This window comes from Caretta caretta, chromosome 15 (genome assembly GCF_965140235.1).
Source record: "Caretta caretta isolate rCarCar2 chromosome 15, rCarCar1.hap1, whole genome shotgun sequence".
Taxonomy (NCBI): Eukaryota; Metazoa; Chordata; order Testudines; family Cheloniidae; genus Caretta; species Caretta caretta.
In genome coordinates, this window is record NC_134220.1 from 32,676,465 (window position 1) to 32,699,094 (window position 22,630).

Genomic DNA, 22,630 nt, shown 5'->3' on the forward strand with positions numbered 1-22,630 from the left:
GTTACCGAAGGCAGAAGTACAGAGAACACTGGGGATGAGAAGGCAGAGAGAAGGTGAGGTTTATTTCTCCCAATTTGATCAAGGTCAAGTGTTTCCGTTACTTTGATCAGAACAGGAAAAATTCCATCTGAGTAGGTCACTGCTAAACATTAAGGATGTATAAGGGAATGCATGAGATTCTGATTCCACCTGCCCCACATCTAGAGTGTACTAATTCTCAGAAATGACCTGGTCAACTTGCAGCTTTGTATAGAGACCCGCACTTTGACCACCACCAGGAATTTAAATGGCAAACAAGCATCGCTGAGACATTACCAAGCTGTGGATAAGCAAAAGGAAGGGCATGGTCTGTCAGCTCCAGGTGCAAGTCTGCTGTTAAGCATATCGAGGCAATTTGGAAGTCCAGGAGCAGCACGGAGTCTAGAAGGACCCTGAGGCTATGGACCGCTGATGGTTAGTCCGACCCTCTTCCACCCTACCTCACAACCCTTAGATGTAGCAAGCAAGTTGTTCCCCCAACCAAACCCCCACAGGCACCACATGGGGCAGGAAGCCCCCACCTCTTCAACAAGGGAGGAAGAAAGGTCAGCCAGGCCAGGTGCCGTAACCCCAGAGACCAGTATATGTGGTAAAAGTCCAGCCCCACTCTGGGATAACAGCCTTCTCTTGCTGTTTGCTAGTATTGTTAGCCCTGTAGCTCAAGGGGTAGAGGTCTATTACAGAACTAACTATGTGCATGCATTAGGATACAACCTTTAATTACATGATCACATACTACGTTTCCACAGTACCACAGCCTCGATATGCACAGATTGGATGAATAAGGGACAAGAATTAAGGCTGTGTAGGCAACTGTAAATCTGGCATTACTTCACTTCCAAGTGCTTGACTTTGCAACTTAAGTCACATTATTTTAATGTATTTTTGCATGTAATATAAATACTTTGATTATAAGAGATTCCTTAATATTCATTGCAGCTCAGTAAACCAGGCCCCATGTATTAGAAGGGATGGAACCTTTGATGCAAAATATAACACGGGTCACCATTTTGAAGACAGAAAAACATGTGATAATCCCATAACAGAACTGTTGTAACTCTGATGTATACTAGATAACCGTGGTAAGGAACTTATTATTTTAAATCAGGTTCTCTTTTAGAGAGACAAGTGGATGAGGTAATATCTTTTATTGGACCAACTACTGCTGGTGAGAGAGACAAGCTTTTGAGCAACACAGAACTCTTCTTCAGTTCTGGGGAAGGTACTTAGGCTCGGTCTACACTACAGCCTATGTCGGCACAACTCGTATCACTCAGGGGTGTGAAAAAACCATCCCTGAGTGACATAAGTTACACCAATGTAAGTGCTCATGTGCACAGCACAAGTTCGGTGGGGAGCTTCTCCCGCCGACGTAGCTTCTGCCACTCACGAGGTGGTTTTATTATGCTGTTGGGAGAACTCTGTTGGCGTAGAGTGTCTTCACCAGAGGTACTGCAGCAGCAAAGCTGTCTCAGTACAGCTGTGAGGCTGCAGCACTGTACCTATAGACATGGCCTCAAAATGTCACAGCTAAAATATAGGGTGGAATACATTGTTTAGCATAATCAAACAATGGTGTCCTGTGATGTCCAGGAAGTTGAGGTTATTATGGTAACAGGTTTTAGAGCGGTAGCCGTGTTAATCTGTATTAGCAAAAATAACGAAGCTTTTGTGGGTTAGAATCTGATGAAGTGGGTTCTAATCCACGAAAGCCTATGCCCATATAAACTTGTTAGTCTCTAAGGTGCCACAAGTATTCCTTTTCTTTTTGTTAGTCTAAGGTGCCACAAGGACTCCTCCTTATTTTTGCTATTAAGTTAGTGTTCTAGACTAGAGTTTAATGGATGGGTGGTGGTGGAAATCTGTGAGGGAGTTTAGGTCATCTGTCAAGAGGATGAAAACATCACTGATGTATCTCAGATAAACCTCTGGTTTCGTGGTGCATTTGTCTAGAAATTCTTCAAGGTGGCCCATGCAGGCAAGAAGAAACCATGTTATAACATGATTACTGCAAGTGTGTTGTGGCCCAGAGTTCAGTTATTATTGTAGCACAAATGCACCATGACTAGCTGATTAAAATGCTAGGCACTTACTGCGGTAACACTTTACATATAAAAAACATGACACCTCCAAAGAAATAGTTTTAACATTCAAACTAGTGGCTTCCTGATGAGAGCCATTTTTGCTTGATGTTTTAAACAATCTACAGATAAAAAAACTTAAAGCAAAATCTCTAGAGCAAGCACTGAATAAATCCTTATTCCCTTGATGCTCCTGACTTCAAAGGTAGGATTAATCAATCATTTAATGGTTCCACAGGAAGCCAAATATCAATTCACAACATTTCATGTTTTTCACAAGATATTTAAATTAAGTTCATGAAAACATCTGCAAACAGAGAGACCATTACATCAAAATGTATATATTTTTTATTTCAATGAATATTTCATCATTTCTAAGAAGCTTGATAAATCCAAACGGTCTTAGAGTGCAAAGCCAAAGCCTGCTGCAGGAATGATTAATGCAGGAATATGGGCATCAGAACTACTCTGCCTTTGAACATTATGAGTGAAGTGTGGGATTCTTTTTAATGTCATCAGTAATACTGAACACTGTGCACTCTTGTTTGAAGACAGCAGAGACGTAGTTGGACTAGTTAATACAATTAAATCAAATTTCCAGATAATTCTATACTAAAAGATAGGCTATGAGCATTCTTTAAGGAAAGGAGATCTTGCTCCAGACCAATAGCGGTACATCAGAATTATAATGTTTCCACCTCTCGCTGCGTTTTACTGGGACACTGAACACTGCAGAGTACTGGAAGGCGCACACACAGAGGATTGTCTTCACTTGGGTTTTTCTACAGTGCTCATCACTGTAGGATATGAGTGTTGAACAAGATGCCTAGATCGGCATGCTGACCTTCAAGAGGATCCTACTCTTTGACCACTTCCTACAGCCTGGTTAAGCTCGGTTAATACAAACACTTGTTATCACAGGAAACTTTTGCAAAGAGGCCTTGCTGCATGCTCAGAAAAAAAAACAAAATCAGCCAGCCCCTCGGACCCAATCTACTCTTCTCTGGTAGCTGGTTCCACCAGTTTCCTCAATGAATGGAAAATGCATCCACCAACACTGCATCTTAATCCCTTGATTCTACTGAGGCTACAGAGAAATTAAGATGCAAATTCAATTAATTTTGGGTGATGCACCTAATCCTTCTGTGCAAATAAGTCACTAAATTGGCCATGAACACCTATCCACATCCATGATTCATGGTAGTGGAAAGCCCTTGCCGCCAACTTACACGTTTAAACAAGAATGCTAGCTTGATGTTTTGAAGTCACCATATCTTTCCTCCTGGGAACAGCAAGCAGCCAGTGTCAATATTTTATCCCACAAACCAGTACACAGAGCATCAACTGCTGAAATCCCTCTCCCAAGGAGTCCCCTGTACAAGCACTCATTACTAAGCCAATAAGCTGCTGGTACAACATTGAGATAAATACAGCTTTTCAGGGTCTGCACAGCCTGACTGTCAGGGGATCCACTCTTTCACCATGCTGTAAATCAGGATATACAGCCACAGACACTGCCACCAGTTCCCATTAGGTGAGCAATTTAGCCTTACTGTGCCTTTGAGTTCTTTAAGGCCTGGTTTACGCTTAGAACTTGGGGCCGTTCATAACATTCAGAGCTATTACTTTATGCTGTCTGCAGACTCAAGTACACTCATTTCACATTCTGATTCTTTGCAACCAAAGAGAGGAAACTTTTTAAAATGAAATCTGGGGACAATCATGCAATACATTTCTACAAGAAACATTCAGCCAGCTGAGGACAATTCATCATACCAGACCAGACCAGAGCATATAAAATCATATCAGTGTTTCACTTCAAATCTCACCTCATTTAAAGCACCGTCATTTGAACTTACTCCCACACAGGACATGCAACACCGCAGAACACAAGTCTCAACACACCCGAAAACTTAAGATCGCTCTACCATGAAGCCACACCCACACTGGCTCAGCCTCTAGCTGAAGTATATTTTTATCCTTCTATTCGAGGGCTGCTTACGTAAGCTGCCCCCAGATGGCAAATTCTAATCACAGCTTCCGAGATGAGCAACCATTCTGAGAGACAGAAAGCTACCCATGCTAGATCAGACTACTGGTCCATCAAGTCCAGAATACGACTACTAGTAAGGCAGCCACAACCTGATGCTTCGGAAGGCAAAAAAGACAACACTATAAAGCACCTTGCTGACTGTACAATGCAGAAGGAGCTGAATTATGGGTCCCAGCTTCTGTGAGAAGATTTCCAAGGCAGGTCTGTATCTCAAGAATGAAACAAGGGAGCCACTACCGTATCTGGATGACCACCTATCAAGTTATGCACCAAAATAATCCCAATAAATTAAGCCTGTTTACACAGAAAGGTGACACTAATATTAAGAGCTTTCAAAGAATTTAATATTTCTCTTTACAAAACAAACCTTTCCCCACATAAAACTAAGAGAAAAGCTAAAATTCAATCAACCCAGGCACGATTATTTTTTTTTTTACTAAACATGTGAATAAGCAGCATGTTAATGCAATTAAGACCACCACTGTGGTATTTGTAGCCATGACTACTGAGACACAGGCCTGAAGGCTCTGCCTTGAGGAAAAAATGTGAGTCAAGTTACTGTTTAAATCACTCTCATCACTATGTACACAAGCCACATAATAGAAGGTTGATTCCTAAATAATGAAAAATATGAAAGACACGTATTCCAAAGGATAAGTGTGTACATGTATCAGAACCAAGAGTTCAAGAACCCAAATGCACACCTAAACAAGGTGTATGATCTCATCTAAACTCATAAATTAAGCACAAGCATAAGCAGCTCCATTGTTGCAGGGGCCTCAGTGAACTATAGCACTATGAGTTAGAGTACCAGACACACAACAGGGCAAAGAGAGGTTGGGCTTTGCTTTCATTCAACTGTTGCTTTCTTTGTTTTCGTTTACCAGCACCTTACTTTTTCCTTCCCCACTGGCCACTTCCCTCTTATTTTTATAAATTCTTCTTACTCAGCTCCTGTTAGTCCAAGGAATAAGAGTGAACAGAGTTAAGTTTCTTTGGACAAAAAGGGAGTTAAGTGTCTGTTAATGACATAGTATTAGGGCTGTCGATTAATTGCAATTAACTCACGCAATTAACTCAAAATTAATCACAGCTTTAATCACATTGTTACAGAACAGAATACCAATTGAAATTTATAAAATATTTTTGGATGTTTATTTTTTCAAATATATCTATTTCAATTACAACACGGAATACAAAGTGTACACTGCTTACTTTACATTATTTTTATTACAAATATCTGCACTATAAAAATGATTGATAAAAACAGTATTTTTCAATTCACCTTATACAAATACTGTAGTGCAATCTCTATCATGAAAGTGCAACTTACAAATGTAGATTTTTTGTTTTACATAACTGCACTCAAAAACAATGCAAAATTTTCGAGCCTACAAGTCCACTCAGTCCTACTTCTCATTCAGCCAATCACTGAGAAAAACAAGTTGGTTTACATTTACGGGAGATAATGCTGCCCACTTCTTAATTACAATGTCACTAGAAACTGAGAATAAGTGTTTGCAAGGGACTTTTGTAGCAGGTATTTCAAGGTATTTACATGCCAGATATGCTAAACATTCATATGCCCCTTCATGCTTCGGCCGCCATTCCAGAGGATATGCTTCCACACTGATGATGCCCCTTAAAAAAAATAATGCTTTAATTAAATTTGTGACTGAACTCCTTGGGAGAAGAGCTGTATTGTCTCTGGCTCTATTTTACCTGCATTCTGCCATATATTTCATGTTATAACAGTCTTGAATGATGACTCAGCACATATTGTTCATTTTAAGAACACTTACTGCAGATCTGACAAAACGCAAAGAAGGTACCAATGTGACATTTCTAAAATACCCACAACACTCAAGCCAAGGTTTAGGAATCTGAAGTGCCTTCCAAAATCTGAGAAGGATGAGGTGTGGAGCATGCTTTCAGAAGTCTTGAAAGAGCAACACTCCAAAGTGCAAACTTCAGAACCCGAACCACCAAAAAAAGAAAATCAACCTTCTACTGGTGGCATCTGACTTAAGATGATGAAAATGAACATGCGGTCTGCCTGCACTGCTTTGGATCGTTATCAAGCAGAACCCATCATCAGCATGGACGCATGCCCTCTAGAATGGTGGCTGAAGCATGAAAGGACATATAAATCTTTAGTGCATCTGGCATGTAAATATCTTGCGAAGCCAGCTGCACCAGTGCCATGAGAACGCCTGCTCTCACTTTCAGGTGAGATTGTGAACAAGAAGCGGGCAGCGTTATTTCCTGCAAATGTAAACAAACTTGTTTGTCTGAGCAATTGGCTGAATAAGAAATACAACTGAGTGGACTTGTAGGCTCTAAAGTTTTACATTGTTTTGTTTTTGAATGCAGTTATTTTTTTTTACATAATTCTACATCTGTAAGTTCAACTTTCATGATGAAGTGAGCACTGTACCCTCTCTATTCTGTATTATAATTGAAATCAATACATTTGAAAATGTAGAAGACATCCAAAAGTATTTAAATAAATGGTATTCTATTTATTTATTTAAAGTGCACGGTTCATTTTTTAAAAAAGCGTGCAATAGCCCTACATAGTATAATAGGATACATAGGGCTTGGCAATCATAAAAGGTGGCAAGGTCCCAGACTACAGAACCTTGCAATATAAAATGAGATACACAACAACAAAAGGATCAGGAGGACAGACAATGGGTCATACAATGCTAAGAGAAGCTGAGTAACGGAAGGTTTTGTAGCAGTAGGGATGGTCAGATACCAAAACAAAAACTCTGGGAGGCATGTTGGATTCTTTGATCAGCCAGTATAGAAAATTTGCCTCAAGGAATCCACACACAGTCCATAATACACTTCTGATATCATTTTGATGCAGAACCAGGGGAAAAAAAATCAGTGAACCAGCATATTTTTTTTTGTTTACCAACTCGTGTAGTAAATGTTTGTATTTATAAAAGATGCACATCCAGATAAATCAGCCTCCCAATAGCACCCCTCCAAATACAATTAAACAAGGGTCAGAAAAGTTAAGAACTTGTTCTTATGATCTCTTTTGAGAAAGTTAAGTTAGCTAATCATCAGATGTACCCAGGGATTCTTCAAATTTAAAAACACAAAGTTACTCCCAATTATAGCTTCTTGCAGTCTAAAACTACTTCAAATGGCAAACCATGGACAGTGTCTTTAGGACATGGACTCGCATAGAATTCATTGTAGTACGAAATTCAGCTGTGCATTTATAACAAAGATGTTATTACTTTTTTCAATATACTAATTCCGTAATTAACCTTATGATCCCAAAAGATTAAATCACTGTCTATGTTTAACATTAGTACAGTATTTTTGTAATAGTTACAGACTGGGTATATTTTGTTTGCTAACGTAACAGATGCACTGACTTTATTTAACTGGATTTGAAAAGGAAAGAAACTAAAGTATATTCCTGCCATCTCAGTATTAACTTAAGACACCACAAACTCTTCAAGGCCCTCAAGAGCTGTCAAATGTTTACTTTCTGCTGATGAAGTCTTTGTAAGGCAGTAAGGTCAGTTCACAATACCTTCCAGTTAGGCCCCAAAGGTCCTCTCTTGGTCTTCACCGACTGAAACAATACTGGGTCCTCATCAGCTTTATAGTCCTGAAAAGAGAAAAAGCTAGACAGTCAGAGGAAAAGCTAAGACACCACCAGAGCAAAGCAGCAAAATTACTGAACCAAATGGGGATAGAAGGGACCTCGAAAAGTCATCAAGTCCAGCCCCTGCACTGTGGCAGGACCAAGTAAACCTATCCCATCCCCGACAGGTGTTTGTCAAACCTGTTTTTAAAAACCTTCTAATGACAGGGATTCCACAATCTCCCTTGGAAGTCTATTCCAGAGCTTAACTACCCTGAAAGTTTTTTTGTTTGTTTTTTAATACCTAACCTAAACCTCCTTTCCATCAGAAGGAGGATTAAGCTTATTACTTCTTTTACTACCTTCAGTAGACATGGAGAATTGATCAACGTCTTTTTTTTTTTTTAAAACTGCCCTTACCATATAGTAACTCCTCACTTAACGTCCTAGTTATGTTTTTTAAAAATGCAACTTTAAGCGAAACGATGTTAAGCAAATCCAATTTCCCCATAAGAATTAATGTAAATAGGGGGAGTTAGTTATCCAATAGGCCAGTACCCAGTCAAAGAAGAAAATTAGATTGATTTGGCATAATTTGTTCTTGACAAATCCATGCTAGCTGTTCTTTATAACCCTATTATTCTCTAGTTGTTTTCTGATTTAATAATATAAGCCAGTATCCTTCTGACGTTCAGCTGGCTAGTCTATATTTCCGCAGGTCCTCTTTGTTCCCCTTTTTAAAGGCAGATACTATGTTTGCCCTCCTCCAGTCTTCTGGGACCTCACTTGTCCTTCATTACTTCTCAAAGATAATTGCTAACAGTTGTGAGATTGCATCAGGTAGTTCCTTATGGATCCTAGGATGAATTTAATCAGGCTCCGCTTACTTGAATACATCTTATTTATCTAAATGTTTTTTAACCTGTTCTCTCGCTATTTTGGCTTGCATTCCTTTCCCTTTGTTATTAATATTCATTGTATGGAGTATCTGGTTGCCATTAATATTTTAGTGAAGACTGCAGCAAAATAGGCATTGAACACCTCAGCTTTTTTAATGTCTTCAGTAATTAGCTCTCCTTCTCCGATAAGTAGCAGTCCAACACTTTCCTTTGTCACTCTCTTGCTTTCAATGTATTTAAAGAACCTCTTATTGCCTTTTATGTCCCTTAGAAAGGCTACTGCACAAAATACCTATTGATTTTGTTCCTAAATTCTTGGGCTATTCTATTTACTTCTTAGCAATTTGCTCAGTTATACTTTCTGTATTATTCCTGTTTGATTTTCAGGTCACTAGAGCTCCTGATGAAGCCATATTGGCCTCCTACTATTCTTCCTATCTTTCCTTTGCATCCTTTTGGGGCACTCTGGAACAAGGTTTTTTTTTATTTGTATTTGGTCCCCCCCGCCCCCGAGTTGCTTCTCCATTGCCTGTAGACAAAGACCTTGTTACATGTTTACATAACTAGGATTCAGGAGTCCCTTTCTGGACCAATACCCCATGTATTAAATACTGTACAAAATCAAAGGTAGACACTATCCTTGGTCCACAGAGTTTACAAACTGAATTGACAAAGTATACACATCTATACATGAACTGTTTTGAGTTATACTTACGTAACTATCAAAATTTCCGCAACTCCCCCTCAGGCTAGTAATCACACATTGGCTGATTTTTTACATTACGGCGGAAGTAGGTATACAATATTTGAGAGGGAAGGGGCAGATATCCAGTGCTAGGCATTTACACTACCCTCAGATTGTAAACTACTTTGAACAGTTCACTTTAAGCAAGAGCACAGAACATTTTCCCACCAACTTACACACTAAAATGAAGCGAAACAAGACCAAAGGTGCTAAACGTTTACGGCCTATAATTTACTTTAAGCATTTCTATAGGCCTTATGTTTATAGTATCTGAGCACGATATTGATTAAGAAGTTAGGACCTAGGAGTGAAACCAAAGGGATAGAAGCCATCACCAACAAAATGCCAGACAGTGAGAAAGAAAAAAATAACTCCTGGAACATCTTCAGATGTTCATCAAATTGGTTTTAAGAGGTTTTTGGATAGAATGTCCCATGACCAGAAACAAACTTGACTGTACATTTGAATTTATATGAATTTATATTTAGATGCATTTATAAGAGTTACACATCATTTCATGTAGTCAAAATTCCTTATATCCTATATTTTTTCCATAAATTGTGCCTAATTTAAAGTACCATGTAGGAAATGGCTTGCAGGAAATCGGAGTTCCAAAGCAGATGTGTAGTAACACAGTTGGCATTCTCATGTGTCTAGTGTCTGATGGACAGAGCAATATGCGCAATCAACTTGACAGTAAAAACTTCACAACCAGTGTTTTCTCACTTTTGCACTGGAATGCGTAATCACCACACAGCCCAATATATCGCTGACCCGCTTAAAACTATTAACAACTGGATCCAGGGAAAGTTATTTCACTTCTGACCAACAAGGCTAATATGAAAGATGCTTGGCCTTTGTTGATAAACGAGTATCCACATCATCTGTATTCTGGATGTGATGCCCATATGATGCTGCTTTTCATTGGTTATTAAGACAAGACAACTTTCTCATCATGCGTCAAAACTCAAGAGCATTTTCAAGTTTCTCAAAAACCAAAAAATATATACTAGCAGCCATTTTTCAGCATCATTTAGTATTTTACCTACACTGAGGAAGCCTTGACATACTCAATGGGTATCTATTAAATGTCTAAAAGATCTTCAAATATGCAAGAAGTCTCCTCAATCAGCTGCTGCTGAAGAAGGGATGGCTGGGTGTTACCTCCAAATCAGCACTGACATTCTTGAAGATGGTCTTTTGGATGCAAAACTCTAAATTCATTTTATTGCTCGAAACCATAGCTCAGTCCATTCCAAATATGGAAAATTACAGTTCTACGGTGTCTGGTGCCAAGAATGAGTTCCTGAACATTTATGAGAACACCGAACACGGTTCACTTAAAAATGCTGAAGAAAGATAATAAAATAGTATCATGGAAAAAACAAGAGATCACTCCTGGACATAATCTTGATCTAGGCTTCCAGGGCCAAGACCTTTCTGACAATGAATTCGCTTCAGCTTGTGACCTCAAAGTGGCTGTTACAATTTTTAAAGACTATACAAATGAACAAACAATTCTCATGGAAGTAGCAAGTTATAAAGCAAGAAGTATCCCCTTAAGTTGTAAAACAATGTGGCATGCAAGCTCAGCAGTTGAAGCTAAACAGCTTGCTCATTCAGCATAGTGGAAAGGGTTGCATTTTAACTTTGAAAAAAGAAAAGGAGTACTTGTGGCACCTTCGAGACTAACCAATTTATCTGAGCATAAGCTTTCATGAGCTACAGCTCACTTCATCGGATCCGATGAAGTGAGCTGTAGCTCATGAAAGCTTATGCTCAGATAAATTGGTTAGTCTCGAAGGTGCCACAAGTACTCCTTTTCTTTTTGCGAATACAGACTAACATGGCTGCTACTCTGAAACCATTCTAGCTATGGTGACAAAAATTATTTTAACACTTCCATACACTACTGCATGTATGGAATGAAAACGGTCAGTTTGGGGAGTCATCCAGTCAAAAACCAGAAACAGATTGAAAATCTCTACTGCGGGGACACTGGTCACCAGGTATCACAATTTAAGATTAGAGAAGAAAATGGCAGCTGAAGAGTTGACTCAATATTCACCAGATAAGAGGAAGAAGGAGATTATGAATTTGAAGATGACAAGGATATAGATGAAGCAATGGAAGCAGATTCAGAAAAAGATAATAATGGAAAAGCAAGATGGTTGAAAAGGAAGACTGAGCTACTGATGAATTTGAAGGCAATGACCACAAAGATATAGATGAAGTAAATAATGAAAAGCAAGATGCCTGAGGACTTGGCATGCTGCCTATGTTGCATCAATCCACTAATGACTTCCTACCCTTTATATTTGTTGTTTGATTGTTTTGTTTAATTTTCAGTTCTTTTGTAACTATTCAGTCTTGAACAATATTCACATTTAAATGCTAACTTATCATTGCTAAAATAAGTTTTTTAGTAACTTCATTTAATTTTTATCCTACGTTCAAAACAATTAGATACAAAAGTGGCAGACTATTAAAAAACCCCGAGACAAGAAACAGAGAGACACAGGGGATATAACTATGACAATGTAAATGAAGCTTGGTTTATATCATTTTTTTAAAAGATTGAGGGGATAGGACTGATGCCTAATCAGGATAAGATCTGTGGAGTGAGAAGAGAGAACTATCACAAAGAAGTTACAGGTATTTCCTGAAGCCTGCCTCAGAGGCTGTTGCAGGGAATAATGTTTGCAGAGTGTTTTGAAGATGAAAAGTGAAATTAAACTGTCATCTCTTTTACTGCATCCCTTAAGTGCTATCAATCCCTAGGCAGACACAGCAACTGAATCAAACAAGTCACTTAATACTAAACTTAGAACACCTTCCTTTCCTCCTTCCTGGAAAAAAAGTTTAAGACAACCAGATAAGGGCCAATTGCAGAAAGTACATAGTTTAGAATAGTCCATTTTCTCTGTGGCTAGATCAGGTCCCAGTAGTCAAGAGCATGAGCAATTGTATTTGGCACAAACATATAATATAGCACTCAGGATCTTATAATACAAAACACACAGAGTTGTTTATACAAAGTGATCTTACTAACAGGAACTGCCAGAACAGACTAATACAAGAGCCCACCTAGCCCAGTAACCTGTGTCAGAGTGGCCAGCGCTGGATGCTTCAGGAAATGTTACCAAAAATTGTGGACAATTATGGAATAACTCTAAATAGTAGTCAGTGATTGATTTATCCCATAAGGGTTTATATCACTTCAACAACAAAAAACATCCTGACTAATGTAACTGCAAAGGTGCCATATAAAGTATCTAATCCTTTCTTTCAACCATCAATTCTTAACCTCAGTGATCTCTTTTGGCAGATTTTCAATTTCACTGGATTTACCGTTGATCTTGTATTATAAGACAGGGCAAGTAGGAGCTCCCACCAGGTCTTCTCTATACCATTCATTCTTGTTGAATGCAAGGCAAAGTCACAATTCAAGCTGGAAAGAACAAGCAGCATATGATGGTCACAACCCTGGTGAGCATTTCTCAACCCATCAGAACCAGTTCAGTTTCTTCATCCTCTATTTGCAACAAATGCCACAGGAACTCAAGAGACAGAAGTACTAATTTAAGACTGAAAATTCTGTAGCTGGCATATGCATCCATCTTTCACTACACTGAAGTTAGTGTCATACCATCATACAAAGAACTCAACTGCATACTGTATTTTTAAATCTAGAATTCTCCACTACAGGTAGAAGGGAGCTAAAATGAGCTCCAATTTGAAATTTCAGCTTCACAGGACCATGGCAGCCTATTCAGCTGCCAAAGTGCAGCTAATAAGCAAGCTAGTAAGTGTTGTCTGATAAAACAGGATGCAACACAGCTAGTTATTCCTGCAGAAGAATTTTCTGTTAACTACCATTTTATTGGGTGGCACGAGATGAGCATTTGCAAAACGAAAACAGTTTGTCTCCACGTTTTAGTGGGTGGATAGAAATTTAGTTAGGAAGATTTTACAGCAAATCATTCAAAAATATAATTACAAAGTTGGATAAAGAATAGAATGAAGTTTTCAGGAGAAGAAAATCTAGTCAGGTGGGTTTAAAAAACATGTTTGGGCTTGATGAGGATTGTAGGCTGAACATTAAGTTGGTCTGGTGCCCTCAGCAAAGAAAGGGGGACATCAAAATAGATCTGCAACCGAAGGAATCTCTCTCAAATCACTTTGTGCTGCTTATTCGCATAATGAAATTAAAAATAAATACTCTAATTGTGGTATTTTAGGGCTGGTCTACCCTGGGAACTTCCATCAGCATAGCTATGTCTCTGGGGTGTGAAAAATCTACCTCCCCCTGAGAGATGTAATTAAACCAACCTAACCCCTAGTGTAGATAGCGCTGTGTCGATGGAAGAATTCTTCTGTTGACGTAGCTCCCACCTCTGAGGGAGGCAGATTATCTGTGCCAATGAGAAAACCCCTCCCATGAGTGTAGATGCTACCTATGCCAAAGTGCTACAGTGACAGCAGTTTAAGTGTAGACATACCCTCAGTGATGACTAATGTATTAAGCAGAGAAACTGGATGAACTGACAGGATGAAGAGATGAGATGAACTGGGTTTACAAAAATCTTCAACAGCAATTTTAAAATGAAGTTAGAAAAAATAAGTGTTATTTGTTTAACTATTTTGGTTGCACGTTTAAGTCTTTAAGTTAAGCCCTTGTCTGGTTTTAGTCAGTTTTTACTATTCATTTGCTACACAAATTAAAGCCATTTAGGAGGTCAGCATCACTGCTCACAAACTTAATGGGAAATCTGTGCTTTACTACTTAATCAAAATAGGAATAATCAAAATGGAAACTAATTAACTATGTGCACAGATCCACTGGGAGCAGAGGTTATAGCCCATATTATTTCACTGTTAAGTGATGTTGCAATATTCTGAATGACAAACCGGTTTTATATACATAATCAATGCCATATAATAAGGCATTTTAGAATCGTGACAGATTTGAATCATTTGCATTAAGACAACAGTCCACATGGCAATGTAAAGAAAATGCAAAATTCTTACAGAATTGGTACACTTTGGTATTTTTTTGTTTTTTATAACCATCTCAGAAGAGACTGCTTCTCTTACTTCAGTAGTCTACTGCAGTCAAAGCAAGCATTATCCAAAACTAAGTTTTTGAAGACTATGAACTTAGCTATCAAGGTAGCTAGTCAGCAAGTCAGAGTGGGTAACAGATTAGTTTAGAAGAACCTAAAATGTTGGAGTTGGACTTAAACACTGAGGGGTTGCATAGGGTGTTTTGGAGCAGCCCAAAGCCAGACAACGCCACACTGTTCATAAATACAAGGTATTGTTTGTTATTAGTTATCTATCACCACTGCTTTTACTTCCAAATTTCATCCACAAAAGGTGAAGCTCGTGTGGAAAAGAAAGACAATTTGCCAGTGACAATGAGCCACTGCTCATGCCGCTTCATATGAAAGGCAGCAAAGATTCACTGTCAAAGAATGCTGTGCAGTTTAGCATAGAACATGCATAATTGTTACCACCTTAGAAAAGTGGGACTGTCAAATCCACTTCAAAACCTAGCAGCTAAAACAGTCTCTTGTTCAGACACTATTTTTCAAAAATAGTGTGTAAATAAATCACTACCTAGACACCTGTAATGTTAAGCACCACTTACTAATGAGACAAATGACTGGGTTGATTTAAATGACAAAGATGTATCTAATTTTATAGCTACAATGAAGCCTGACTTCAGCAACCAAATCCAAAGGACTAGCGAAAGTCTGAACAAAAAAGAGGTGGGTCTATCAACTGGTCAGCACTAACTAAGGATATTTTTAAAAGTCCTCAAGAGTGGGGTTGCCTGTTGGAGGTCCTGCTTAGAGTAGTTTTCATCCAGGTGTATAATAGGTAAGGTACTTTACCAATACTATTGTTAGTAATTGCCAGTGATACCACCTATAACCCCCATTTTGAGAGCTTTAGAATGGAAGTAGGAATTGACCACAATGGAAATTTGACATATGCCTGAGACTAACTTAGATTCTTCTTCCTCACTGTAAGGATTCATAAGAGGAGACACTGCGAGGTTGTCGTCTTTTTGTAGAAAAAGTTGTTTTAAAAGTTATAAATATGTTTTCATGATTGTATTTTAATATTGCAGTAAGAACAGATGAGGGGGATGAAAGATGACTAAAACCACAAATTACTGAAGTACAGTTGGAAGTAATGACAGGTTTCAGAGGAACAGCCGTGTTAGTCTGTATTCGCAAAAAGAAAAGGAGTACTTGTGGCACCTTAGAGACTAACCAATTTATTTGAGCATGAGCTTTCGTGAGAAAGCTCATGCTCAAATAAATTGGTTAGTCTCTAAGGTGCCACAAGTACTCCTTTTCTAGTTGGAAGTAATGACATTAAGAAAGGAAATGTTAACTTGACATCTTTTAGCAGCCTGGTTAACAAGACTATAGAAGATCATTAGGCTAGAAAAGAGGTCAGACAATGCAGACTTTGCAGTGGTCTATTACTTATTTCTTGCAACAGATGAACTGGAAGACTCAGGAGGTCCTCTTCAATCAACTGATACCCATGGAAAGTCAGCTTTTGCTCATGTGCAGTTTTCACTACTGATACATCTAAACACAGCACATATCAACAAGATAAACTGGAGAAGCTGCTCTGAAGCTATTCTGGGCCACCAAATAAATACACTTAAAAACAAACCATGAACATGTATTCAACAGATTGCAACATTTCCTTGTTCACCGGTGTATTCAATATGCACTTCAAAAACTGCCTAAATACTTCTTTATCCAAAGACTCAGATGGCTCAAAAACTGTTTTCATGTCTAATCATCATGTTTTATAACCTTTCATGAAGGTTTTCCACCTCACCTGTCTCACTTCTGAACAAAAATGATACAAAAAAGTTTGAAAAAACATTAAAAGCCCAAGCAAACCCACTAACCAGACAATTCTACAAAAGTGCTCTCAATGATGTTAAGTTTGGTCAGAGTGCTTTATCCACCACACAGACAAGCTAAGGAAGGAGCATAACCACTGCACGTTTGCACTCAAAAATCAGTGTCTGTTAAATGTATACCCACACATTTAACCCTGAGATTGAGTTACTATGATAATAATCCCAGTATCTGATACAATAGTAAAATATTGACTTTTTAAATATCGAAGTTTACGTTCATTTGTGATTTTGCTGGAATACAGCAGTGAAAGTTGTTGCATGTTTTCTTTCTATAAGCGTATTGCAGTGAGCCAGTATATTCCTTCATATATGACAGTTTCAGCATACAGTATGCAACCTTAACTCCCAATTATAGCTGCAAATGAGCAATAGCATGGAATGAGACAGCCTGCTGGCTTTGTTAATATTCTGTCTTTTAGGATCCCACAGGGGAAAGGGAAGAGCGAACGTAAAGAAGCCCTTGGCTCATGGTTTATGGTGCTTGCCACCAGCTGTAGACTTCTCATCTCATTAGTTATTTTTGAATACTGGGGGTGAAGACAGCTGTAGCCTACTTGAATCTCCAGCTCCTGGGTATTTTGAAGGCTGAATTTGGTATGCACTTTCTGCAATCCTTTGGAAAGAACAAAAGCAAATTTGCTTTGCAACAGAAGCATATTTTAAATGAGTTTCAAGTTACATTAACAGTACAGAAGTGTTCTTATTCTCCAAGTTATTCTGTGTATTTAATGTTTTTAAATACAACTTTGATAAACAGTAATTAAACTGTTCATGTTGACTGCGTGGCATAGGAGAGAGGGGTCTAACTATATAAAATTATATTAAGGATTGAATAGAATTTATTCAAGAAATTCTCTAGACTATTATTAAGCTATGTAAGAACGGTAGCATATTAGGTTTAGGGATATACTAAATGAAGTTTTTCAGAAATTAAAGTTGGTTTATACTGTCATAAAAGCTATTCATTCTCAAAAAAAGCAAATACAATAGGAAGTGAATGAATAAACACAGATGCACAAATCCTAGTTCTTGCAAATAAGAACAGTCTTTGCATTTGGAAACAGTCTGGAATCTCCTAGGATGGTGGTGACCTAAAGTGCTTCAAACGTGGTCTGTACACATTCTGAGTGAACAATGGCACAGGTCACTTCTGGTGCATACAAGCGCCACCAACAGATTCTTCAGCTGCATCAGCATCTACTCTGAAGTGTGCTGCTGACCCACAACCCTGGCTGGAAGAATATCCCCACTGCAGCATTAGACTTTATTTAACTGGAATGTTATAATAATATATTTCGATATTTATTTACTTCTCAGTAGAATTCCTTGGAAAAGGGAGTGCGATCATTTTAAAGGAGCCTAATCCTATGATCTGTATTTCATGGTTAGAGAACAGGCTAGAAAAGCATTTTTAGAGAAGCCAGCAAATGCACAGAATTGAAATGAGCCACTGGAAACCCAAACAAACATGGCTAACACTGGAAATAGCATCCAGAATCTGGGCCAGAAGCAAAAAAAAATAGATATGCTATTCTCCTATTATAGAAGCATATTCTCCTTCTGGATATGTTGGGAAACTACTGACAGAACTGGGGATATTATTTATTTGCATAAATATTATTGCAGTCAGGGCTCCAATGTGCTAGAACTGTACAAGCAGTTATCAAAAGGATAGTTTCTGTACCAAAGATCTTACAGTCTGGATTACAATTCACTCTATTAGGTGACCAAATACAAGCAAATGGAGGAGGTTTATGGAAAACAGATCCTGTCAAACTAACGTGATCCTTTTTTGATGAGATTACATATTTGGTTGATAAAAGTGTTGATGTAATGTACTTAGGCTTCTGTAAGGTTTTTGACTTGCTACTGCACAACACGTTGATTAAAAAACTAGAATATAAAATTAACATGGCACACGTTAAACAGATTAAAAGCTACCTGATAGCTCTCAAAATGTAATTGTAAATAGGGGATTGTCACTGAGTAGGTGTGTTTGCAGTGGGGGTCCTGCAGGGATTGGTTCTTGACCCTATGCTAGTTAACATCAATAAACTGGAAGAAAACAAAACAAAAAACAAAATCACTGAAAGTTGGCAGATGAAAAAATAATTGGGGGAGTGGTAAATAATGAGGACAGGTCACTGATTTAGAGCGAACAATATCACTTGGCAAACAATATGCATTTTTAACATGACTAAATGTAAAAGTACACATCTAGGAACAAAGAATGTAGCCCATACTCACAGGATGGGGGAACTCTATCCTGGGATGCAATGATTGAAAAAGATTTGGGGGTTGTGGTGGATAATCAGCTGAGCATGAGCTTCTACTATGATGCTGTGGCCAAAAGAGCTAATGCAATCCTGGGATGTATAAACAGGGGAATCTCAAGTAGGAGCAGAGAGGTTATTTTACCTCTGTATTGGGCATTGGTGTGACCTCTGCTGGAATACTGCGTTCAGTTCTGGGGCCCACAATTCAAGAAGGATGTTGATAAACTGGAGAGGGTTCAGAGAAGAGCCAGGAGAATGATTAAAAGATTAGAAAACATACCTTAGTGATTTAGCTCCTTGAGTCTATTTAGCTTAATACAGAGAAGGTTAAGGGGTTCCTTGATTACAGTCTATTAGTAGCTACATGGGGAACCAATATTTAATTAGGGGTTCTTCCATCTACCAGAGAAATGGAAAACATGATCTAATGGCTGGAAGTTGAAGCTAGATACAAACTCAGACTGGAAATAAGGCATAAATACTTAACAGTGAGTAATTAACCACTGGAACAGTTTAACAATAGTTGTGGTGGATTCTCCATCACTGACCATTTTTAAATCAAGATTGGATATTTTTCTAGAAGATCTGCTCTAGGAATTATTTGGATGCAAGTTTTGTATAACAGGCCATAGGAGATCAGAATGGATGATAATGATTCCTTCTAATCTTGGAATCTATGAAGGTGGAGGATGAGATAGCAGTAAAACTAGCATGTGGCCACCTGCCTAGTAGAATAATTCAAGTCAGATACACACTAAACTTAGAAGTATAAAATCAGTTACCAATTCAAGTTAAATTTACAGAATCATCAACTATACCAAATTATTAGAAGCTAATTACCAGGAGACCTGTGACAGTCATTCAATAGTCACCTGATCAGAACAGTGAACCCTCTGAGACTTTTAGGGTTTTTTAAATCTTTAAAAAAGTATCAGCTGAGAATTTTAACAATTAAGATTTGTGCACATATAGACTTTAGAAGACAGGCTTTTTTTTGTTGTTGAAGAAATAACTGTTTATTATTGTTTAATTGTCTCAGTTTCAATTATCTGCATAAAATATGCAATTATGCAGAACAATTTGCAATGGCCCTTATCCCATTACACAAATGGATAGACATTGTTATTGTAATACGCTGGTAACACAGCCTTTCATATTCATAGTTAAAAACTCCCCAAGCCCAGTGCTCGTCTGCCTCCTGCAGTAGTCTGATGCTTCTTATTTTAGCCACCCTATCCTCAGTTAGTCTCTAAGGTGCCACAAGTACTCCTTTTCTTTTTGCGAATACAGACTAACATGGCTGTTACTCTGATACTTCTACCTCGTTTCCAGAAAAAGAGCCAGGGAGCTGCATACATGAATATGCGCACACTCTAATACGCATCCATATGGTTAGAATCTTTAAGGACTACTCTAGGACTGGAAGCCTGGAGACATCTAGGAGTCCTCCAGTGTCATAACAAGATACACCCTGCCTAGAGCCCATAGCCAGAGACACAGCTAGAGCAGCACTATGTAAGCACTCACTCTAGCTATCTCTATGCCCATGGGTTGTTTGGGGAGCATGCGGTGTTGAGCATGAAAACTCACTGGGGAAGGGAGGCAGGCAGAAGAAATACAGGTAAGAGGAGAGAAGCCAGAGATAATGAGATGGGAGCCAGAGAGAGGCAGAAGGGAGGGGACCTCAAGGGGACAGAGCTACAGAAAGGGGAGAGAGAGAATCTTTGAGCTCATGCTCAAATAAATTGGTTCGTCTCTAAGGTGCCACAAGTACTCCTTTTCTTTTTGCGAATACAGACTAACACGGCTGCTACTCTGAAATTTGGGAAGAGTGTGAACGTATGTAAATGAGGTAATACATATCAAAATGGAGATTATGGTGTCACCTCATTTACATACGGTCTCCAGATTGCTGGACTGCAGTCTTATCTTGTATGCTGAACCCTCAGCAATCAACCTCTGTGTCAACAACTTGCCCAGATAAGGCCTGTTGGTTGGGGGGGGGGGCGGAGGGTGAGAAAACCTGGATTTGTGCTGGAAATGGCCCAACTTGATTATCATACACATTGTAAGGAGAGTGATCACTTTAGATAAGCTATTACCAGCAGGAGAGTGGGGTGGGAGGAGGTATTGTTTCATGGTCTCTGTGTATATAATGTCTTCTGCAGTTTCCACAGTATGCATCCGATGAAGTGAGCTGTAGCTCACGAAAGCTTATGCTCAAATAAATTGGTTAGTCTCTAAGGTGCCACAAGTACTCCTTTTCTTTTTGGTCTGAACGTTTCACGCAAAGCAGCAACTATTTCAAGAGAAAATCAGCAGTGAGCACTGTAAGGTCCTTTCTGTACTACAACCACACTCAGAGCCCCACTTAATAGCGTGGCTCCCATCTCCCACATACTGTTCTCTCTAGAGTGCAACTAAGACCCCTCTTCGTTTTGCTTCGGAGTTAGCCTTCAGCCAAATGACTCTGCCATTTACCGACCCATTCCAGCAGAGTTTGGCCACAGAGAAGGTCCTTCCTTCCCCAAAATTCTTAAGGGTGCAGTGGCAGTTTTGTACGTCACCTTCCTAGATAGCAAATTAAAAAAATTCCACCAAGCCATTACAGTCTTTAAAAAAATTAGTTTTTTTTTTTTTAATTATCAAAATAAAGTAAATAGAGTGCTACAGGTAGCCATTGGGGAAAGTTTTTCTAGAGGAGAATCTTTTTTAAACCTGTTAAGTAAAAATGGCCATTGTGTGAAGAGTTTTTAGTTCTAAGTTACACATAAGCAATACATGTTTTGGTAAATGCTTTTTTTTTCTTTTGAGCTTTTAAAGTGAGTATTGAGTAACCCTCTTCAATTTGAATCTAAACCAAAAATAAATTTCTTGCAGGCTGCTGTTAGTCTAAATTGGTCTACAAAATTTGTGAATCAAGTTGAGCCTCTGAAAAAATGTCTTGTGAGAGATTATTAAAAATGTTCCTACCAATATATTTAAAAGTAAGCTGCTCACCTTGAAAATAAAAGCTACAGGAAGAGAGTTGGGTGGAGAAAAAAAGTTACGGGATATTGAATGACAACAGTACAGGTTGAACCGCTCTAGTCCGGCACTCTCTCTGATCCAGCAACATCCATGGTCTGGCATGATTTTATTTTATGTTTTTTATGCTTTATCTACTTATTTCCTTGTGCAAATACAGTAAAGTTCTGTAACAACACTAACACTCGGTTATGAAGAGAGCCGGTAAGCCGGGGCTAGGTGGTGCTGCAAGCGTTGTTCCGTTTATTCGTCTCAGCAAGATAAAAATAAAGAGACGCGCTTGCTACATATTGACCTCCCATGGTTCGGCACATTATCTGGCTCGGCACTGGTCAGGTCCTGAGGGTGCTGGACTAGAGAGGTTCAACCTGTATTTCACATTTCATTAAGTAAATGTTTAGCTTTCTAATCAAGCTACAGCATAAGCCAGTCTAACAAATGACATTTCAGTCTGATCTGCAGTAACACTGAATGTACAAATATAATTATTAAAAATATGATTTCTGAACAGTTGTATCCGAGCTCAGACTCCATCTTTGTGTTGGAACATTAAAACTTTTTCATTGGCAATAAAACCAGCCTTTGAAGACTCAAGAAAATAGTACTGGCTTTCTTTTGTCCATTCTTCAACATCAGGCAAGTCCTCCAGGGCTATAACCAAGTCAGAAAGTGGTCAGAATCCAGTCATTAGCAGAAAATGCACCTTCCAGAACAGGGGTGGGCAAACTCAGGGGTGCATCAGGTTTCAGAAATTGTATGGAGGGCCAGTTAGGGGAGGTGCTGACTCCCCACACAGCCAGGCATGGCCCGTCCCCTATCCGACCCCCCCGCTTCTCTCCCCCTGACAGCCCCCCTGGAACTTGTGACCCATCCAACCCCCCCCCGAGCTAATGAATATCTGCCTTCTGACAACACCTGCCTTTTAGGCAAATTCAGAGT

The 22,630-nt window shown here is 38.8% G+C and overlaps 1 protein-coding gene across 1 annotated transcript in view; it reads right to left on the bottom strand.

Annotated features, from left to right (window-relative positions):
- PITPNB (phosphatidylinositol transfer protein beta) overlaps positions 1 to 22,630 on the bottom strand; it is an 80,831-nt gene that overhangs the window by 21,476 nt on the left and 36,725 nt on the right. The window contains exon 8 of the mRNA XM_048821556.2: positions 7,733 to 7,810. Coding sequence (XP_048677513.1) covers positions 7,733 to 7,810 — 78 coding nt within the window. The remainder of the gene's footprint in view (positions 1 to 7,732; positions 7,811 to 22,630) is intronic.